The 21,760-nt window shown below is 35.9% G+C and overlaps 2 protein-coding genes across 13 annotated transcripts in view; one reads left to right on the top strand and one right to left on the bottom strand.

Moving 5' to 3' along the window:
- Positions 1 to 3,623: 3,623 nt before the first annotated feature.
- gphb5 (glycoprotein hormone subunit beta 5) lies at positions 3,624 to 6,831 on the bottom strand. Its single transcript, XM_067386780.1, has 3 exons — positions 6,803 to 6,831; positions 5,800 to 6,001; positions 3,624 to 3,815 (listed from the first exon to the last, which is right to left on the bottom strand). The coding sequence occupies exons 1-3, from the start codon at positions 6,829 to 6,831 to the stop codon at positions 3,624 to 3,626; spliced, it is 423 nt and encodes a 140-aa protein (XP_067242881.1).
- Positions 6,832 to 8,697: 1,866 nt separating this feature from the next.
- syne2b (spectrin repeat containing, nuclear envelope 2b) overlaps positions 8,698 to 21,760 on the top strand; it is a 137,365-nt gene continuing 124,302 nt past the window's right edge. For 11 of the 12 annotated variants that reach the window (XM_067386681.1, XM_067386686.1, XM_067386683.1 and 8 more), the window contains exons 1-9: positions 8,698 to 8,879; positions 10,965 to 11,093; positions 17,272 to 17,333; positions 18,576 to 18,671; positions 19,053 to 19,130; positions 20,331 to 20,423; positions 20,596 to 20,792; positions 20,877 to 21,076; positions 21,195 to 21,295. In XM_067386681.1, coding sequence (XP_067242782.1) covers positions 11,006 to 11,093; positions 17,272 to 17,333; positions 18,576 to 18,671; positions 19,053 to 19,130; positions 20,331 to 20,423; positions 20,596 to 20,792; positions 20,877 to 21,076; positions 21,195 to 21,295 — 915 coding nt within the window. In that variant the 5' untranslated portion in view covers positions 8,698 to 8,879; positions 10,965 to 11,005. The remainder of the gene's footprint in view (positions 8,880 to 10,964; positions 11,094 to 17,271; positions 17,334 to 18,575; positions 18,672 to 19,052; positions 19,131 to 20,330; positions 20,424 to 20,595; positions 20,793 to 20,876; positions 21,077 to 21,194; positions 21,296 to 21,760) is intronic. The other variant, XM_067386675.1, reaches the window with a different exon arrangement.

Here is a 21,760-nt window from a genome sequence, read left to right as displayed (position 1 = left end):
ATGTATGTAGAAGTTATAACACATTTCCTGTTTCCCTTTTCTCGCCATAAATTCGTTGCCTCGCCACGGACAAACCGTTTGAGATATCCAAAATCCGTTTGCAATTAAACAACTTCAATGTGTTCGCAACAAGTAAAAAAAAGCTTGGTGTAAATTGGATAAACCCTGTAGGAGTAGTAGTATAAAATTCATAGCCTGTTTTTTCAAAAAATTAACATTCAAACCAAAATAGCTGACTTCCTGTTGGTCGGAGCTAATGAATGTAAATTAGAAAATTGTCCGGCTTGATGAGAATAATATGTGTACCGAGTTTGGTGACTGTAGGAAAAACTAACCCCCACTTTTGTCAAAAGGTGGCGCTACTGAGCCCCTCCACCACGCCCATTTCTATGGCTTTGTCCATGTCTACTGGTTGACAATATTGATGTGTGTGTCGAGTTTCATGCAATTTGAAGCATGTTAAGAGCCTCAAAAACACTCAAGAATATTATTACAGTTTGACCTGTTGCCATGGCAACAATATTTCAAATATCAAAAATCCTGTCATAGGTCTACATCTGCTGTGTATTGACATTACACTGATGAAGTTTGAAGCAAATCAGGTAAAAATAAGAGGGTGATCTCAAAACATTTCAAAAAGTGATACACTTCCTGCTGCCAGTTGGTGGCGCTATAACTTTGACTCACAATAGTCACATCCATGTGATCAGACTCCTATAACGAACACACTCGTGAAGTTTCATAAAGATCAATATATGTATTAAGACGTTATAACACATTTCCTGTTTCCTTTTTCTCGCCATAAATTCGTTGCCTCGCCACGGCCAAACCGTTCGAGATATCAAAAATCCCCTGGCAATTTTTAATCATCAGTGTCTTGACTTCATGCTGACCGAGTTTGGTGGCGATCGGATTAATCGTCTAGGAGGAGTATATCAAATTCCAGAGCATGCGTTTTTCAAACAACCCTTAATAGCTGACTTCCTGTTGGCGTGGCGATTAACTTAGAGCGCGAAAGTTGTTCGGCCCGATGAGGTCTATATGTGTACCGAGTTTCATACTAATACGTGCAAGCATGTTTAATATATGGACCAAATTTTCAGACTTTTTTCAAGGGGGCGCTGTCGAGCCCCCCTGCCACGCCCGGGTACCAGCCTCTCCGGCGTCCTAATGGCCGCGGATTCCAATGTGTGTGCCAATTTTCAAGAGTTTTTGAGCATGTTAAGGCCCCCAAAAAGCCCCGGAAGACGGAAAAAAAAAAAAAAAAAAAAAAAAAAAAATAATAATAATAATCCTTAGAAGAACAAGAGGGCCCTGCGCGAATTTTCGCTTGGGCCCTAAAAATACCATCATTCTGCTGCTCAATCTTTCTGCATTGACAGCCATTCTGAAGTAGTGTGCAGTTCAGATGAATGGGAATGATATCAGATTCTTATTGATCAGATTGTCCAGATATCAGACAGTTCTCTGTAGCAGATTTCACACAAGCTAAGATTACAAGATCACATGACCTAACTCTCTTTCTTCTCACTTTGTTTCTCTGTCAATCTGTATGCCTTTTGAAAGAGTGCAACCTAGAGAGCATCACGTATAGGAAAGTATTGATAAAAAGTTCAGAAGTTTGTTGACTAAATCTACTTAAAAATTAATTATTTATTCCTGTGATGGCAAATCTGATTTTCAGCATCATTGCTCCAGTCTTTGTGTCACATGATCCTTCAGACATGATTGTAATATGCTGATTTGATGCTCAAAACACATTTCTTATTATTATCAATGTTGAAAACAATTTTTCTGGTTAGTAGTATGCAATATCTTAGATGAAACTTCAAAATGTGAATGTTATTTAATTTTTTATTGATTTGATTTGATAGGTCAGAAGCTCGGAACAGAACTGTACAATTTCTTGTCTCAATGAAGATCACCATTTGTGTCCCACTCTTGTGGAAGAACCACCACATTTACCCTAGCAAAATCAATGAAACTAATTTGCATTCTGCACATATTTGTGATTGTGGAACTTAATGAAACTATATTAAACTGCTGGCCCTAAATGTAATTTCCAGTACAAAGCTGCTGAATTTGACCTCCTGAAGCGTTACACCAGAATGTGTTCAGGGTTATAATGGAATAGGTTATAATAATAATCATATGCATGCTGCTCAATACAATGCCAGAATAGGAAAGGAAAATGTTTTCTCATCATTTTCCACATTAGTGAGGTTTTAAATAATTTATCTCGCAGGGACTGCTGGGACATGTGAACTCACAGCGATACGGCTTTCTGAGAAATTAGTCTTCAGTGCTGCAGGATGCTGATGATGAGAAAATTATATATTCTCATTCTCATGTGTTTTCATATGTGTGTGATCAGCACATGAAACAGAGAAAATGCTCGGATGCAGGAATGGACTGAGTAAAAAAAAAGGTTTATCTGGACGGCCTGAGAAGGAAAAGTCGGAGCAGGTGGTGCTGTAATAATATATCACAATGAATGACTGTCTGCGATGAATCAGTGATTCAGATCAGAGCAGCACTGAGCAGGTGGTTGGACCCCCTGCATCCGTGAGATTCACACGACTTTCTCTCATTCCTCCTTTCTTTATCACTCACGCACACATATAGACATGTGTCATAGTCACAAGACTTTTGCCTCAACTATTTGGAACAAATACATAACAAATCTCCTGAAAAAAAAAAAAAAGTTACCATTCGAACAGAATTGGATTTGGTTTATTTTACCCAGCATGCAGTGTAGCCATTTGATGATGTCCTTTAAATCACCTCCATATGAGTATTTAAGATAATATATATGGAAATACATTTCTGTTCAAAAGTTTGGGGTCAGTACGATTTCCTTAATGTTTATTTGATCAAAAATACAGTAGAAAATACAGTGAAAACAGTAATGTTTTGAAATAATATTACAATTTAAAATAATTGTTTACTATTTTAATATATTTTAAAATGTAATTTATTCTTGTGATAGAAAAGTTGAATTTTCAGCATTGTTACTCCAGTCTTCAGTGTCACATGATCCTTCAGAAATCTTTCTAATATGCTGATTTGGTGCTCAAGAAACATTTCTTTTTATTATCGATTTTTTTTTTTCTTAATATTTTTATAGAAACGGTGATGCTTTTTTTTTCTGAACAACAACATTTACAGTGTCCTTGCTGAATAAAAGTATTAATTTAGTATTAATTAAAAAAAAAAAAATCTTGAAGACCCCAAACTTTTGAACAACAGTGTGTGTGTGTGTGTAATAATTAAAAGAAAAAATAATTAAAAAACTAAGATGGAACTTATAATGTTAGGTACAGTCATTTTATGGCTTATATCCTGTCACTACAAGATCCTTGTTTTTCAGTTTATGACAGAAGGTCGCAGACATGGTGTTTGCAGTTTTATTTTATTATAGTTATAATTTTGCTCTTTTCAGGAAAAAAGGGAGGAGGATAGATAAACAACCAAAAGAGGATGAGAAAGAAACATACAGGGACCATTTGAAGGTAAAATCTCTCCCACATGTACATAGACATCAAACTGATTAATTTTATTCCTGCAGTGCACATGGCCTCTGGTGTTTTAACCATAACAAAATGGCTGTTTTCTCCTGCATATCAGACCGAGGTGATACATTCAGTGGTGCTGGTGAGACAAACCCCACAGTCGCACCGGATGGCCACTGGATAGGTGTAGGACGGGTCCACATCTGCTGAGCAGTTCGGCAGCTGCACCGTCTCTAATCGAGTCTCGTTATAGGTGCACACGCGCTGATGCGACTCGATGAAGGGCGGGTCAAGGACAGGCTTCTGCGGTGATTGACAGGTGAGAAGAGGGTGTGTCAGAGTGATGTCATAATGAGGACTTTTCATTCAGACTTATTTTTTAGATAGACCGTACACTTAAAAGCATCTTTAAAGTTTAATATTTAACAGTTAGGCTACTAAACTTTAAATTTTTAAATAATGTCCCAAATGTCTGTTCCAATCCAAACGCATTAACTGAAATTGAAATTTGTCTCTGAAGGCACTTTTTTTCTTTAAAAGTGAAATTGTGCTGTCCTGATCTCACCCTTAAAACTGGAGTGTTCTAATGTTGTCAGGTTGATTCAGTTATATTTTTGAGTTAAAGGTGCCCTAGAATTAAAAATTGAATTTATATTGGCATAGTTAAATAACAAGAGTTCAGTACATGGAAATGACATACAGTGAGTTTCAAACTCCATTGTTTCCTCCTTCTTATATAAATCTAATTTGTTTAAAAGACCTCCAAAAACAGGCGAATCTCAACATAACACCGACTGTTACATAATAGTTGGGGTGTACGCCCCCAATATTTGCATATGCCAGCACATGTTCCCAACATAATGAAAGGCATTAGACAAGGGCAGCCAATATTAACGTCTGGATCTGTGCACAGCTGAATCATCAGACTAGGTAAGCAAGCAATAACAACAGCGAAAAATGGCAGATGGAGCAATAATAACTGACATGATCCATGATTACATGATATTTTTAGTGATATTTGTAAATTGTCTTTCTAAATGTTTTGTTAGCATGTTGCTAATGTAGGCTACTGTTGGTTAAAGTTACCATCGTTTCTTACTGTATTCACGGAGACAAGAGCCGGTGCTATTTTCATTTTTAAACACTTGCAGTCTGTATCATTCATATTATAATTCTTTATAAATCTCTACAACAGTGTGTAATGTTAGCTTTAGCCACGAAGCATAGCCTCAAACTCATTCAGAATCAAATGTAAACACCCAAATAAATACTATACTTACATGATCTGACGCATGCATGCAGCATGCATGACGAACATCTTGTAAAGATCCATTTGAGGGATATATATGCTGTGTGAACTTTGTAAATGTACTGTATTATAGAGTCGTGAGCTCGATGGGCAGGGAGCATGCGATTAAAGGGCCAGCAGCCCTGAATCGGTGCATAGTTAATGATGCCCCAAAATAGGCAGTTAAAAAAATGTATTTAAAAAAATCTATGGGGTATTTTGAGCTGAAACTTCACAGACACATTCAGGGGACACCTTAGACTTTAAATTACATCTTGTAAAAAAACGTTCGATGGCACCTTTAAAAGTAGTTGATTTTGACATTTTTACAGTGTATGTTGCTCATAAATTGTCACTCTCCTTCAGATCATTGTATCAATAAGAGCAGTAATAATACTAGTACTATTTATACATAATAATGCTATGTAAAACATCTTATACAACATTAAAAAATAAAGCCAGGCCTGACTGAGCAACCATTTTCCTTAATTTTCTGTTATTTTTTCCCTCTTTAATAAGCAATCAGCCCAAGAGGTTCCTGCCTCTCTCTTAAGAGCACTAAAGGAAAAGCTGTTCAATTTTTGTGATTATTTGGGTCAAAGTGAGTTCTGTTCTCCAAAAGTGCTTTCAACCACCCTATGTGTAAAAAGCAAACACAATTACAAACACAATCACAAACTCTAAACTAATATATAATCATTTTTTTTCTAATATAAAATAAGTTTTTTAAACCCTGTTGGCTGATTCAATTTGTATTAAATACAAAATCACCTTGTCTATTATTTTTGCCACTGTGCAGTATATCTGTGGTTTTAATGTGATTAATTTGATCTATTAACCCTGTTAAATCATTTGAATGCATTACAATTCTTGTAATAAAGTATTTTCTCCTTGACAGTTTTATATAATCTTGATTAAGCATTCATCATATTGCAGGTGTTGCAAGAGCTCTTCTCTCTCGCTTTAGTAAATATTGTTCACAAGCTTCATTAGTCTTACTTCCCAGGTCTCACAGCGTCCCCAGCAGGCATCAGTGGTGACGTGCAGCCCACCGCATCCCGGCTTACGGGCCAGAAAGGTAAATTCTCGAACTGCACAGCCGATGAAACGCTTCAGGTTGAGCACAGAAGCCTCAGTATGAGCTCCACAGCACAGCCAAACAGCCAGTGTCACACAGCACAGGAGAGTCACTGGAGACAATCTACAACACACACATACAGAGAGAATAACAGGTCATGTGTCTCAGAAGAATGATTCAGTGTTCAATATTCTGTAGGTGCTCTTCCTAAAAACTCAAGCAATTACTCTTGATTAACGTAACACAGTTTATAATTAGAGCTATTAATAAGTTGAGTAGTAATGATCCGTGAAAACAGAACTGTTTTTCTTTTACTTATATGAAGGTCACATTAAAACTTTTGTAAAAATTTGTAGCATGCCTTCAGAATGTACACTCATTCAAAAAAAAAAAAAAAAATTGAGAAATTAATACTTTTATTGATTGATTGATTAATAGACAAAGACAATGTATCATGTGATAAAAGATATCTATTTCAAATAAATGTTATTTATTTCTATTCATTAAATAATCCTGAAAAAAGTCATGGCTTCCACAAAAATATTAAGCAGCCCATCTTTTTTCAACATTTGTAAAAGTAATAAATGTTTCTTGAGCAAATCATCATATTAGAAAGATTTCTGAAGGATCATGTGACAATGAAGACTGGTGTAATGATGCTGAAAATTCAGCTTTACCTTAAAATAATACATTTTAAAAGTATATTAAAATACAAAAGTTGTTTTAAATTGTAATATTTCAAAATATTACTATTTTTATTTGTATTTTTATTAAATAAATTACATTAAAAAATCTTACCAACCCCAACATTTTGAACAGTGGTGTATTACTATTTTATCCTTGAAAATCAGTCATAAAAATATTACATTTATATAACTATAAGATATGATTTTTCTGTAAAAAAGTGTTTTGTAAGATTCTCACCCCTGTGCTCCAGACCTCAAAGGAGCCATTGCTGTTTCCAGTGATTGTGGATCTCAGTGGTAAAAAACAGGTGCCTAAATCACAGTAATTAATAAAATAAAAGTATTTCTAAAACATATCTTTCTTCTCTATGTCTTAGGTTCAGCAAGGTCAAAGATACCTGGATAGCAGATGCAGCACAGCTGAACTCTCCAGAATCAATCTCACTTCCAGCCCTGAAGAACCTCTGACGCTGAACTTGCACAAATCTCTAATTTATTAGAAACGGCACTGCCAACCCCACCTAAAACACAAGGGGCTGTCTCTGTAGCACCAACTGCATCCAGCAGTAATAAAGAGATGTCACATAAGACCAAAGACAAACAGGGAAGGAGCCGATGTGTCCATGTGTGTGGAGTTTGATCCAGCCCCTCAGGCTCTGAAATCTCTGCACATCTTACTCGGGTACATCAGCCATACATCCATTAACTTAATGAAGAGGAAAGAACTGCTTTTTGTTCAGACTCATTCACATGGAAGAGAATGGGAAGCACCTTCATCCTCTAATCCATGTATTCATCCATCCATCTTGTGGGTTGTGGTTAGTCCTGGCTCCAGAAAGAATAGGGAGGTGTCAGGACAGGTTATATGAGACGTCAGGCTCCAAACACTCAGAGTTTAGTCAGATACTTACCATGGCAACATGGTGGGAAAATCAAAGCAATTTTCCTCAAAAAGAGGTCTTTATAATGATAACTGAGGGGCTAGGATGACAATCAGTTCTTTATTATATTTCTACATAATTAAAGTATAAATAAAATGACATTGAAAATGTTTGGACAAACAGGCATATTAGACGCATTTGCTGCCAAATCAAACAAAAGTCTAAAGACGTTAACATTAGGATTGATCAAAGTGGGGCCACTAAATTATAGGGGAAATTTGATGAATAATTCCAAACATTTAAAAAAGTTCATGATCATTTCCATTATGACTATACTTTTGTAAGTTACTGACATACAAATTTTAGCATTTTGTGTTGAAAATAATAGTAAAGAAAGATTACATTAATGTGAGAACATCTTCAAGTAATGTTATTGCACAAACTTGTCTAAAATGATGCCACAGTGACTTCTAGTGGTCAATTTGGGAAGTTTCTGGTTATTTTCAGAGAGTCAATAATATGATCTAATCCCAAATCCCCTGAATAGTGTGATCACGCTGTCTCACAACATTTTCTTTAGTTCTGCGTCAGTTTCTTCTGCACATTGCTTAATTATTGTCATTATTAAGGATCAATGTCATGTGTGCTGCGTGTAGGCTATAGCCTATGTACATTGATGGCAAAGTGCTGAGTTATACAGTGAGAATTAAATGTAAAATGTTTAGGCTACATGTAAATTATTATAAGAAAATGCAATCTCTTAAACATTTTGTGTCATATATGTTATAACATATGCAAATCTTTAATAAAGTTTTAAACAACCATATTTTTGACCTATTTGTTATGTTTAAATCTATAATAAAGTGATACATAATGACCTATAGTTCTTTTTCGACGTGAAAAGTTGAAACTGATGTTGAAGGCCTACTTGTAGTGTCTATCTGGTGGCAGTGCAATGTACTATATTTTATCATTTCTCAATACTGAAACTTTAAAGCCCATCTTAAAACCTATCCTGTATGACTTTTACTAAAACCACTAACCCTGTTTTTAAGTCTTCGGAGTGGCTGACACATTATGGGTGACCTGCACACATGCATTAATAATTCGCACCGTGGGGTTATTGATCTACATAGAGGGTTAATTTAGTAGCGTGTCTGCTATGCTCCTTTAGGTCTATGCACTGCCCTGAGTGGTCGTTATAATTAGAGACCCCCGCGTGCGCGTCCGGTTACACTCCCTCACTCCGCCGCCCGGCCGCTTCTCCCGGTGAGCTCAACTGGGAACGGGATCTACTAGCTTCACTCTTCGCTACACGCAGTAATATGAACTCTCTAACGACTTCCATTTGTCGTTATTGTAGTTGACGACGGAAAACATTCACCGGTGGATGTGTAAGTGGACATTTGAAGAGTTTCATACTTTGCCAAACATGTGAGTAGAACTTGAGTTCATCTGACTGAACAGACCCACCTTGACAGCTCTAAGGTCATTGAATAACACATTTAATCGTAATCACACCATACTTATTTTAATGTAGCCTATTAATTAGGCCTATCTTTGTTGTTGTTGGTTTTGTTATGATTATTTAAAACGTTGTTTTAAATGGCTACTATAAAATGGCCTAAATACTGTAAAAATAAATACAACTTATAAGTTGTAGCCTAATAATATATAGCTTATAAGTAGTTTAAGTTTAAAAGATTACTGTCGGGACTTAAATTACGGAATAAAGTCGTGCAGTAGAATGTGTTTGACAGCTGATATTGATATTGACGTGTTATATTGTGCTCTGTTCATAACACGTGCCCGCGCTATTTTAGGGCAGGTGGAGCGCGCAACGCCCCTCTCGCGCTCAAGGCATTCTGTGTGTCAGAGGTCACGCTGATTGTTCTGGACCGTGTGCGGAACGTTTCTGTCATTGTCATCTGTCATTTTGTATGTCACTGACTTGTTCAACATTTTGGTTACAGATGCGAAGCAGCTTGGAGGAAAGCTTACGTAAAGTTACTTACAGATCTTAGAGGGATGGGATGAGCACTGTTTTTGTTGTTTATGGCAATGATTTCTCTTATAAACATAAAAAGTAGACAAAACATGTTTTAAAATGCCCTATTGGGCATTGGTTTAAAGGTATAGTTCACACGAATTAGCCGTGGCAGTTCTGTCACCATTTGGAAAAGAGTTTAATTTCAAATTTGAACAAAGTGAAAGTGGGTAAACATTGATAGAATTATACATTCTGGGTGAATTATCCCTTTAAATAAAGACAGTAATCACAGTGTTTTGTTCAAAGGCAGTTTGAGACACTTTAGTTCTTTGTGTTTCCATGGAAGATTTGTCTCTGCTTTGCATAGGTGATTGTCCTGTGGGAATGTTGTGTTCTGTATGTGTGAAATGCTTCAGATGCTCTGGTGGTCAGTCCGTTCGTGTGGATGAAGTTTCCATGTAACTCTCTCAGTCATTTGACTGTGATCTCACAGCACATAGTTCAGAGATAATGCACAGATTTGTTTGATCTCTGGGAATGTGTCCGGTTCATGTTAATGCCTGTTGTGTTTTCATTCCACATTATTATGCCAGTATGTGCTCTCTCTCTATCTCTCTCTGTTCTTGTTCCTGGGATTCCATTTCAGGATAGCACACCCCTCTGTGTTCTAACAGAGTCACGTTGTGCTGCAAGGACATGCATACACTGTCACAGACTGATTAATACAATGATATTTTACCATGATTTTATTTTTTAAGACATTTGTGTTTTATTCTTTTCTATTGTCATAATCTAAAACGTATAATAATTTAATCATTCCACATGCATGCATTCTGAAAAAGTGGCAGTTTTGGATCCTTAGAAGGCACTATTGTTGGCTTTGTCTACCCACAGGAATTTAAAGTCATCATGAAACGAAAGTTGTGATAGTCTTTTCTTCCTTAATGTGATCCATCTGAGGGAAACCGACTCTCTAAAAAGAAAAAATGTAGGGTGGGACTTGATTTTGTTTATCGGGAATTGATTGGATCATTGGATGGCTAAGGTTAGCTATTGCTGTGATCTCATGTGAGTGACAGGTTGCTCCGCCCTTGCTCCATTAAACACATCATCAGAGAAAAGATGCAAGAAGAAGGGGAAGTTATTTTTATTAAAAGTTATGATTGCACATTAATAAAAAAAAAGAAGAAAAAAAAGAAGATGTGCATGGATACATTTTTTTTTAATTGACATGTATGATTTTTGGCAGGAAAATGCCAGCACAAATAACCAGTATTATGGAATTGCCATTTTCATGATATTGTGTAAATAACCAGGTTATTCATCAGGTAAATAATGAGCTTCAACAGACCATATTTCTGTAAGTCTAGTGTACCTTTTTATAGAAATGCTTACTTAAATTATAAAACAAACCCTTCATAAAAGTGACAGTCAAAAAAGAAATATGTAACAGAAGTGACTCTTAATACAACTCAAAGGAATGTTAAATTAAACCTGGACTGCTATGACAACATCTGTCCCATCCACAGATGCTGCAATGGTTTTCAGCTAAACTGTCTCCGTGGGAACCATGACATCACAGAGGACATCTGGAGACCCGCCCATTGAACGTGGGTCACTCCCACTAGACATCGATGATGTCCACATACTACTGCAAGGTCAGACTGAAGCTCTGATGGAGCATAAAATGTTGTCATTATCTGTTACAGGTTTGACATTATACACACAGTACAGTCCAAAAGTTTGGAACCACTAAGATTTTTAATGTTTTTAAAAGAAGTTTTGTCTGCTCACCAAGGCTACATTTATTTAATTAAAAATACAGTAAAACAGTAATTTTGTGAAATATTATTACAATTTAAAATAACTGTACTATTTAAATATATTTGACAAAGTAATTTATTCCTGTGATGCAAAGCTGAATTTTCAGCATCATTACTCCAGTCTTCAGTGTCACATGATCCTTCAGAAATCATTCTAATATGCTGATTTGCTGCTCAATAAACATTTATGATTATTTTCAATGTTGAAAACAGTTGTGTACTTTTTTTCAGGATTCCTTGATGAATAGAAAGTTCAAAAGAACAGCATTTATCTGAAATACAAAGCTTCTGTAGCATTATACACTACCGTTCAAAAGTTTGGGGTCAGTAAGAATTTTTATTTTTTATTTTTTTGAAAAGAAATTAAAGAAATGAATAATTTTATTCAGCAAGGATGCATTAAATCAATCAAAAGTGGCAGTAAAGACATTTATAATGTTACAAAATATTAGATTTCAGATAAACACTGTTCTTTTGAACTTTCTATTCATCAAATAATCCTGAAAAAAAATATTGTACACAAATATTTTGTACAATTGTACACATTAAATGTTTCTTTAGCAGCAGATCAGCATATTCGAATGATTTCTGAAGGATCATGTGACACTGAAGACTGGAGTAATGATGCTGAAAATTCAGCTTTGCATCACAGGAATAAATTACTTTGTGAAATATATTCAAATAGAAAACAGTTATTTTAAATTGTAATAATATTTCACAATATTACTGTTTTTACTGTATTTTTAATTAAGTAAATGTAGCCTTGGTGAGCAGACGAAACTTCTTTATAAAACATTAAAAATCTTAGTTGTTCCAAACTGTACTGTATATCTATTGCAATCTAGATTGCAATCTATCTATCTCACACAATTTTAATTTTCATTGGACTTTGAAACATGATATGAATTTATTTGTTTATTTAACAAACTTTCTATCTCATCTGTTTAATAAAAAAGTGATTTACTGGTGATGCTGAACAGTACAGGTTAAAATCGTTCTAGGTCTCACTCTCTCTCACACACCCCCAAACATGTTAAGCTTTGAATGGATGAAATGAATGACTTTATTAAGGCATAAATACAGCATGGCCATGTGTTTTTCATATGGTAACAGGCTGATGTAATTAAAGTTCCGTTGCCCTGAGTCATGAAGAGTTGCACAAGTGTTTTTTTGTTTTGTTTTTTTTCTAGCATGCAAGGTGTGGGGAATTAGATTTTTTTTTATTCAAACAAATCTTTCCTCCCCCTGTTGTAGTGTTTTTGTTGTTGTTTCGAGAGTCAAGTGATAAAAATGTGTAGATAAGATTTCATAATGAGCATAATTTAGGCAAATATTAAAGGTAGGGTAGGTAATTTTCAGAGAGGCTAGCAAAAGAGTTAGCTTTGAAAGCATAAGATCCCACCCTCCCTTCAGAGCGTCTCCAAAGCCACGCCTCCTCCAAAACACATACAGCAGGGAGCAAACAAAAATATCACGAGATACGGCGTTAAACTACCTCATGTCTCAAAGCACATAACATTACAATAATAATGAACATAAACAACTGACTGCTGCAGATTCATTTCGGCGTTGATAGAGTTACCATTGAAACACATAAAATCGAGGCACAAACCGCGCAGAGTAAAAACGGTTTCCATTCCTTCCAAATTACAGTAGTTATGGCGTGAACGCAGAATACGCTCTTTGTTTTGGTTCAGGAGGAACTATAAAAAAGATGGCTGCTTTGGTTGCGGTGCTCGGTGACTGACGTCTGTCTAACTGCATAGCATGAAACGCAATGATGATTCTTGATGTCTGTGCGAACAGGGTGCTTTAGGAGACTTTCAGCCAGCATAAAAAAAATGTTTTTGAAGCAAATCACCTACCCTGCCTTTAAGGGAGGATTACTTGTTAAAAAACAGAATTGCTCCTTGCTCGATTGTAGAGCTGAGGGGTCGGTTAAGCTCCTCCATTAGACATAAGGGACCCCCATAAAAAAAAAAAAAAAAAAAGATTTATTAATGTTTTATTGTAGTAGTGTCTGTCATCAGATAATAATGACATACAATTTACTTTAAGCAGTCAGCATGACTGCAAATTAAATGTTGATAATAATTGAGATGTTTTATTGTGCTTCAGGCTACTTGTGAAAAAATTAAGCCGTTATTTTTTTGCTAATATTTCTCTTTGTCAGAGTTCTGAAATGAACAAAAAAGTCAGTGGAAATGGCTAAAAACAGATGGCAGGTGAAATTTTGAAAGAATCAGTAAATAATTAATGTCCTAACATGTTGATTACTGTTGTAGCCCTGAGGATACAGTAGAACTGCATAAGGGAAGTGTTAATAGGCACCTGTGTGGACATGCTGTGTGCGTTTCTTTATAGCATAGGTAAAAGGTGGAGCCTTTCTGAAAACCTGCAGTACTAGCACTTGATCCTGAATTACTTAGCTAAAGGTTACCAGGCAAGTTGTGCCGTGTGTTTACTGTAGTTTTCAGTTGTACAGCTGACACATGCTCTCCAGAATCTCGATGCAGGAGTCTTGCACTGATTTGTTGTACTGCAAGATGAGGCTGGTTTATAAATCATTTCTACCATTGCACTCTCCAACATGCAACAACTGATAGTGATACAGGAAATTCCGGGATAGTAAATCTGATGACATCAGCATGGGTGAGTTTGGAGTAGCTATAAAATTAGTTGCTGTCTAAAAATAGATAGACAACAGACCGAATGCAATAATTAAAATGATATTTTGTGTATTGCCGTTAATATTGTTTTATCATATGTACATCTGAACATCATGGTGCAATCACTGCTGATGTCTAAGACAACAAAAAGAAGTTGCCTCATTTTGTCGGGGTTGAACACCCATCTGAAAGGTTTCATAGGAAGAAACATGGATCACAAGGTGAGGTGCATATAATAATTATTGCATAATCATAAAATTATTACACATTGTCTTACAGAAAAGAGACGTATTTAAAGTAAAATGTTAAATTAAGAAGCTTTCAGGTGATTTGATTTTGTTTCACTATTATTATGAATCATTATGAAACACTAATTTGTTCAACGTATCTGTACCGCCTAAATGGAGTGTCAGTCAAAAGCATGTTATTAGGCTTTTCTTTTTTATCTCCTTTATCTTTTCACTATTGTTTCCCCTCATTCTGTTGTTCACTAAAAGGGAGGTGTGTCTCTCACTATCTTAGAAGTGCACCTCCCAAAACACATTAGACTAAACAAGATATGAAATTTGTTCAATGGAAACATTCCAGTCTGCCATTGTGTTTCAGTAGAATTCATTTAAATCAAGTCACCTGTAAAGGGGAGTGTTTGCTGAGAGAATTTTGTTGTTTTCAAATCAAAAAGTAACACATAGTTTAAAAAAAAAAACTTGTTCTGGTGGGTGACCTTAATTACAAATCACAGAAACCAAACCTAATCTCCATATTGATTTCATTCTTATTACTATAAAAAAAAACTTCACACTACATCGCTTGGGCTATGGGTTTTTTTCACCCTGTATATACAGGTGCTGGTCATATAATTAGAATATCATGAAAAAGTTCATTTTTTTATTGTAAATTATTTTTAAAAATGAAACTTTCATATATTCTAGATTCCCTACATGTAAAGTAAAACATTTCAAAAGTTTTTTTTAAATTTTGATGATTAGAGCGTACAGCTCATGAAAGTCCAAAATCCAGTATCTCAAAATATTAGAATATTTCCTAAGATCAATCAAAAAATGGATTTTCAAAACAGAAAAGTTCAAGTTCTTTAAAGTATGTTCATTTGTGCACTCAATACTTGGTCGGCAGCACATTACAGCAAATGACTTGCTCCCAGCACAAATTACAGCATCAGTGAAGTGTGGCATAGAAGTGATCAGCCTGTGGCACTGCAGATCATCTGTATATTGTTGGATCGACTGTTCCTCATCTTTCTCTTGAAAATATCCCATAGATTCAGGGGTCAGGCATGTTGGCTGGCCAATAAGTTTTTGCACTGTGGGCAGGTGCTAAAGTCCTGCTGGAAAAGGAAATCAGCATCTCCATAAAGCTTGTCAGCAGATGGAAGCAGCTTCAAGCAGCTTGGATTCTGTGCCTCTCCAGTCTTCCTTCAGACTCTGGGACCATGATTTCAACATGAAATGCAAAATTTACTTTTATATGAAAAGAGGACTTTCGACCACTGTTCACTGTCCAGTTCTTTTTCTCCTTAGCCCAGGTCAGATGCTTCTGACATTGTTTCTGTTTCAGAAGTGGCTTGGTAGTACTTTTCCCGAAGATGTCTGAGTGTGGTGACTCTTGATGCGCTGACTCCGGCTTCATTCGACTCATTGTGAAGTTCTCCCAAGTGTCTGAATCGGCTTTACTTAACAATATTCTCAAGCTTGTGGTCATCCCTGTTGCTTGTGCACCTTTGCCTACCCAATTTCTTCCTTCTAGTCAACTTTGCATTTAATATGCTTTGATACATCACTCTGTAAACAGCCACCACATTCAGTAATGACCATCTGTGACTTACTCTTTTTGTGGAGGCTGTCAATGATTGTCTCCTGGACCATTGCCAAGTCAGCAGTCTTCCCCATTAGTGTAGTTTCAAAGAACAAGAGATACCCGGAATTTATATTGTAGGGATGGTCATTTAATGAAACTCAAATGTAAATATTCTAATATTTTGACTAAGATTTTGGACTTTCATTAGCTGAACGCTCTAATCAACAGATTAAAAAATGTTTTTGAAATGTTTTACTTTACATGTAGGGAATCTAGTATAAATGAAAGTTTCATTTTTTAAAATAATTTACAATAAAAAAATGAACTTTTTCACGATATTCTAATTATATGACCAGCACCTGTACAGTGTGCTTCTTTTACTGGGCTATGCAACATTTCACACTTGTAATTTTGAAAGTACTATACAGTATTATGTACTTCCTCAGTGCTTGACATATCATTCTCCCATGGTAAAAACTACCCTGGGTTACCCGTGTCAAGTGTAAAAGTGCATTAGTATTTGATAGCTGAACTCTAAATAAATCCACAGGAACCTGTCAGCTGATAACTTTAATCATCTCAAAGCTTCCCTTCATCCTGTGCTGCTGATACAGGAGTGTGTGAACAGTGACTGTCAAACCCTGCCAGTCCTGTCAAGGAATCTATTCAAACACACACACTCTCTCTTTCTCTCTTTGTGGGTCAGTCGGTCAACAGCGACATCTCTGAGACATTATCCTGATAACTAACCTGAGAGTCTTATTCATAGTGAGTGTGGCCATGTTTAGCAGTTAATGAGGGAGAGCTCTTTTAGAATCACTGCAGGCCAACAGAGTCAGTTTGGCGATCGGATTCGTCTTATGGGTTTCGTAGCAATAGAGGTTGTAGATTTTACTTGCTCGTTTGAGGAGAGAGTTGACAACTCTTGAGACAACAGTTTTGGTAAAAGTTGATCTGTGTAGACTTGGACGTATTGTGAGAGATTTGTGAGAGAGTTTTTGTTTAAGAAGAAGAATGGAAGAAGTGGATTGTCAGAGAATGGAGGATAAAGATGTTCTTCACGCAGCCGATGAGCTCATTGATTTTGTGGAACTTTATAACGGTAAACATAACTGCCGCTCTATTTGATGATTACTTTTAGGGCTGTATTGCATTTCATGTGAACCACATACAAAAAAGTTTGTATGAATGAATGAATGAATGAATGAATGAATGAATGAGTTTTTTGATGTGTAAATACATTTTCCTTCCTCTACAGATTAAAACATGTTAGTTACATTAAATTTAATTTGGAAAAAAAGATTATGCATTGCTACACAACTGAAATTGGACCAACCTGACCAGTGTTATGCCTTCCAAAGATGTTATTGTTGAATACAAATGCACCTGTTTCTTGCTCATACGTTTATAAGATCTATTCTTATTTGAATTGATATGATCACAGCACATATAGATACAATCCTGCAAGATCATGTGTGTGTTTGTACGTGCTGGTTTTCATGCTGTTCTCCTGTCCGTTCTGCCCTCAGTGGAGCAGGAACAAATTCAGAAGAGAACCTTCACCAACTGGATCAATGCCCAGCTGTCTAAGGTGAGGGTCAGAGTTCAAGAGCTCCTAATCTTGACTTAGAAAAGCTATATCAGTAATAGACTGTATGTTGCGTTTATCTGAATCATCATGAACTTCATTTGCATTATTTTTAATCATTTGAATTAACTGTGAATTACACATAGGACTTTTTGACATCAGAAACTGCACCTAAACTACAGATAAATGACGAACATGGAAAGTGTTGTTGGTAGAGGTCATTCCTGCAGGTTCTCCAATAGCGGAGAGGGAATGAGGGGTGTGCAGGGGTAAATATAATCTTCTCAAACATGGCCCAGAAAGACAGACAGCAACAGGAGTTGGTCAGCACACACACACACTTATGAACGCACATATTCACACACACAGCTACTTATAAAGTGAGCAAATGACACAATCAGTTTCACGTGGCTTTGGTCTTACAGGCATGAACAGGGGACGTGTGCACACATAAAAGAGAGGTCAAGGTGTCATTTCATATGCTCATTTATGTCTCCCCAGCAAACAGAATATTAGCTGCTCTCAGTTTTATGTAAAAGGCTTCAACAGGTTGAGTCCACACAAGCTTGTCTGATTTGTTGTCTTGACATAGTCTGAATATCTGCCTTGAGCATTGACTCCTATTAGCTAACAAAACTGATACAAATGAAAACTATACTACAAATGGAAAAAATATTTCTAATTAAAAAAAAGGGGTACATTTGAGTGAGCAACAATGCAAAATAGTTTACTTTTTTTTTTTTTTTTAGCCAAAATTTTATTAAATAAATAATTTTAAATAAAATTTTATTTTATTTCTTAAAGGGATAGTTCTCCCAAAAAATAAAATTCTGTCATCATTTACTCACACTCAAATTGTTCCAAACCTGTATGAATTTATTTGTTCTGCTAAACACAAAGGAAGATATTTTGATGAATAAGGATAACCAAACAGTTGTGGGACACCATTGACTTCCATAGTATGGAGGAAAAAATACTATGGTAGTCAGTGTGGCCCATCAACGGTTACAAACATTCTTCAAAATATCTTACTTTGCGTTCAGCAGAACGAAGAAATTCATACAGGTTCGAGTGTGAGTAAATGATGACAGAATTTTATTTTTTGGGTGAACTATCCCTTTAATTTTGAGGTGAGATATGACCCTGACATGTTTTCGTGGGATTTGCTTGTTTGGTTTAGTTCTGAAGTTACAAACCATGTGCATTCTGGTGTTAAATATGGGATATTTCATTCTGCTCTCTCAGAGGAGTCCTCCAGTTACTGTGCTGGATCTTTTCAATGAATTTAGAGATGGAAGCAGACTATTGGACCTGCTGGAGGTGATGAGTGGTCAGAGAATGGTAAGTGTCTAGTTCAGTAGTTGTCAACTGATTTTTCAATAACCTATGCTGATATCTAGAGAGCAAGATGGCCATTGCCCCATACTCATATATACCTATAATATAATGTATAATATAAAACAATATAATTTGATATGAGATTCATGAAAAGATAAATATTTATTTAATTAATATCAATATTTTTTTTACACAATTATACTCCAGATTTACTCAAAAATGTCTGAAAGCAGAAAATGTGCACTATCCAGTGTCTAAGCTATTGGCTGATTTTTGAACTGACACAAAGAGAGCAAACCAATAATCTCAGAATGGCCAAATATTGGCAGATATAAGAATCTGTTACAGGGAGTTTCTAATAGCCATAACCAACCTTCATTACAGAGCCGAGAGAAAGGAAGGGGGACATTTCAGCACAGAACAAACATTGAGAAAGCTCTAGCGTTCCTTAAGAAGAAATCGGTAAGATGCACCAACAGTTGCCACACTGGGGAAAGAACTCATGGAAGTGTATTTCAATGGATGAACACAATTCATTTTGTTCGTTTCATTGTGTGCAATCAGTTTAAATTTGGAAAAAAAAAAAAGAAATTTACGTAATTTGTGCTGAAACTACATTAAGGTTTTTTGTTTGTTTGGGCAGGAGATTTTCTGTTCCCAGCATGCTTTGCATGGGACTGAATGGGGGAAAGAACGCATTAAGAAATTAAGCTGTATTTTATTTGTTTTTTAAGTATAGGGAGACTTTAAGTCTTAAGTCCGGGAGTGTTTGAAGGGTTAGTTCACCCGAAAATGAAATTTCTGTCATTAATTATACTCACCCTAATGTTGTTCCACACCTGTAAGACTTTTGTTCATCTTTGGATCACAAATGAAGATCTTTTTGATTAATTTTGAAACATTTCTGTCCTTCTTTTGACAGCTATGCAACTACCACTTTGATGCTTCATAAAGTTCATAAAGAGATCGTAAAACTAGTCTATATGAATTGAACTGTTTAGTCTATATTTTTGGAAGAGACAAGATCACTTTATATGATGAACAGATTGAATTTAGGCTTTTATTTACATATAAACATTTATCAATGCAAATATCAATCTCAAGCATATTTTCTTGACGTGCGAGAAGAGGTTTGTTGTGCGAAAGGCAGATTTGGTTGAGCTTCTGTTTATGTTGGCTGATCAATGTTTAAAGTGAATAAAAGCCTAAATTAAATCTGTTCATTATATAAAGCAATCGTGTCTCTTCAGAAAATTTGTACTATACAGCTATATTCATATGGATTAGTTTTACTATCCCTTTATGAACTTTTTGAAGCATCAATGTGGTTATTGCATAGCTGTCTATGGAGGGACAGAAATCTCTCAGATTTCATAAAAAAAGATCTTCATTTGTGTTCTGAAGATGAATGAAAGTCTTACGGATTTGGAAAGACTATGAGTAATTAATCACAGAGTTTTAATTTTGGGGTGAACCATCCCTTTAATGTTCTGTTATGTTGGGAGTTTGGAGAAGATAAATGTCTGCTGCTTTGAAGAACAATCGCATTTTTCTCATTTGTCTCATTTTTCTTTGCCCTTCAAGCACCAGTTTTAGTATACTTCTGTGTGAAGATGAAATATCAACATCTGTTACTTTATTATTAACATCTTTGCCCTGCAGATCAAACTAGTGAACATCAATGTCTCGGACATCATGGACGGCAAGCCTTCCATTATTCTGGGTCTGGTCTGGACCATCATCATGCACTTTCATGTACGTTTGCTATCTCAAAAGAGCTGGGTTATAAATCAACCCTTAAATTCAAGAAACCTTGATGAAATGTACTAATATAAAATGTACTACAAATATACTTATATATAAACTGAGAAGAATGATTGTCAGGTTTGTTGGATGATTATTCTGATGGGTCGTTTACATTGTTTAGATTGAAGAGTTGGCCAGCACATTGTCCTTTAGTTCTCGTCAGTCGTCTCTGGAGTCTCTGGCGAGTTTGGACACTCGATCGACCAGCAGCAGTGCCCGCAGCAGTCCAGTGCCACCCCGTGGTTCACCCCTGCACGCACGTTTCCGTGTTTCTGCCAAGAAAGCCCTGCTGCTGTGGGTCAGAGAGCAGTGCCAGAGGTGGGGAACAACCTGCTAAAAGGGATTCTTGGGAACAGTGAGACTCTGTACTATAAAACCAGTCATCTTTTTCTGTCTTCTTAGGGCTGGTTGTACTCTGAATGTGAAGGATTTTAAGGTGAGCTGGAGGAGTGGCGTAGTGTTTTTGGCGATACTTCATGCTCTAAGGCCGAATGTAGTGGACCTAACCAGAGCCCGAACAAGAACGAACAGACAGAACTTGGAAGAAGCTTTCCACATTGCTGAAAGAGAACTTCACATCCCCAGACTACTAGATCCAGCTGGTAAGTGTGTGTTTGTGCTGTGCAAATGTACTGTAAGCTGTGCTGTTTTTTTAAATGTGTGCTTTTGTTTTCTATGTATATGATATTACCATATGACAATAGTGTATTTGTATTTCAGATGTTGATGTTAGGGACCCTGATGAAAAGTCTATTATGACTTATGTTGCTCAGTTTCTGCAGTACTCTAAAGATACTTCTGTTTCTGATGAAGAAATGCAGGTTAGCCACACACACACTTTTTTTTTTTTTAACTGTTCACAATTACTATACCCTTTGGCCTTTTACAGATGCCTTTTGCCATTTGAACCATTTTTACTAGTGAAGTAAGGAATAGTTTAACCAAAAATTAAAGTTCTGTCATCATTTATTCATTCTCATGTTTCAACTATTCCTTGAATTATTCCTTTAATAGGTTCAGGGCTGCATGATTAACTGAAATAAAACCGAAATCACAATAGAGCTCTTATTTTAAATCACATTTTAAATCGCAAACACAATTTAATAAATCGTCATTAGATTTTTTTTGAAAATTAGATTTATGTCATACTTATGTTATATATTTCAGAGGACTTTTTTTTATTTGATCATAATCATATAATATATCAAAACAAGTACTCATGATTGTATTCCTCCAACATTTCACACTGTAAATCTAAATGCTCATTTGACTCTTTAAGCTCTCAC

This window comes from Chanodichthys erythropterus, chromosome 5 (assembly GCF_024489055.1).
Source record: "Chanodichthys erythropterus isolate Z2021 chromosome 5, ASM2448905v1, whole genome shotgun sequence".
Lineage (NCBI taxonomy): Eukaryota > Metazoa > Chordata > Actinopteri > Cypriniformes > Xenocyprididae > Chanodichthys > Chanodichthys erythropterus.
The sequence above is the reverse complement of the archived record's forward strand: the minus strand, read 5'-3'. Positions and strand labels throughout refer to the sequence as shown.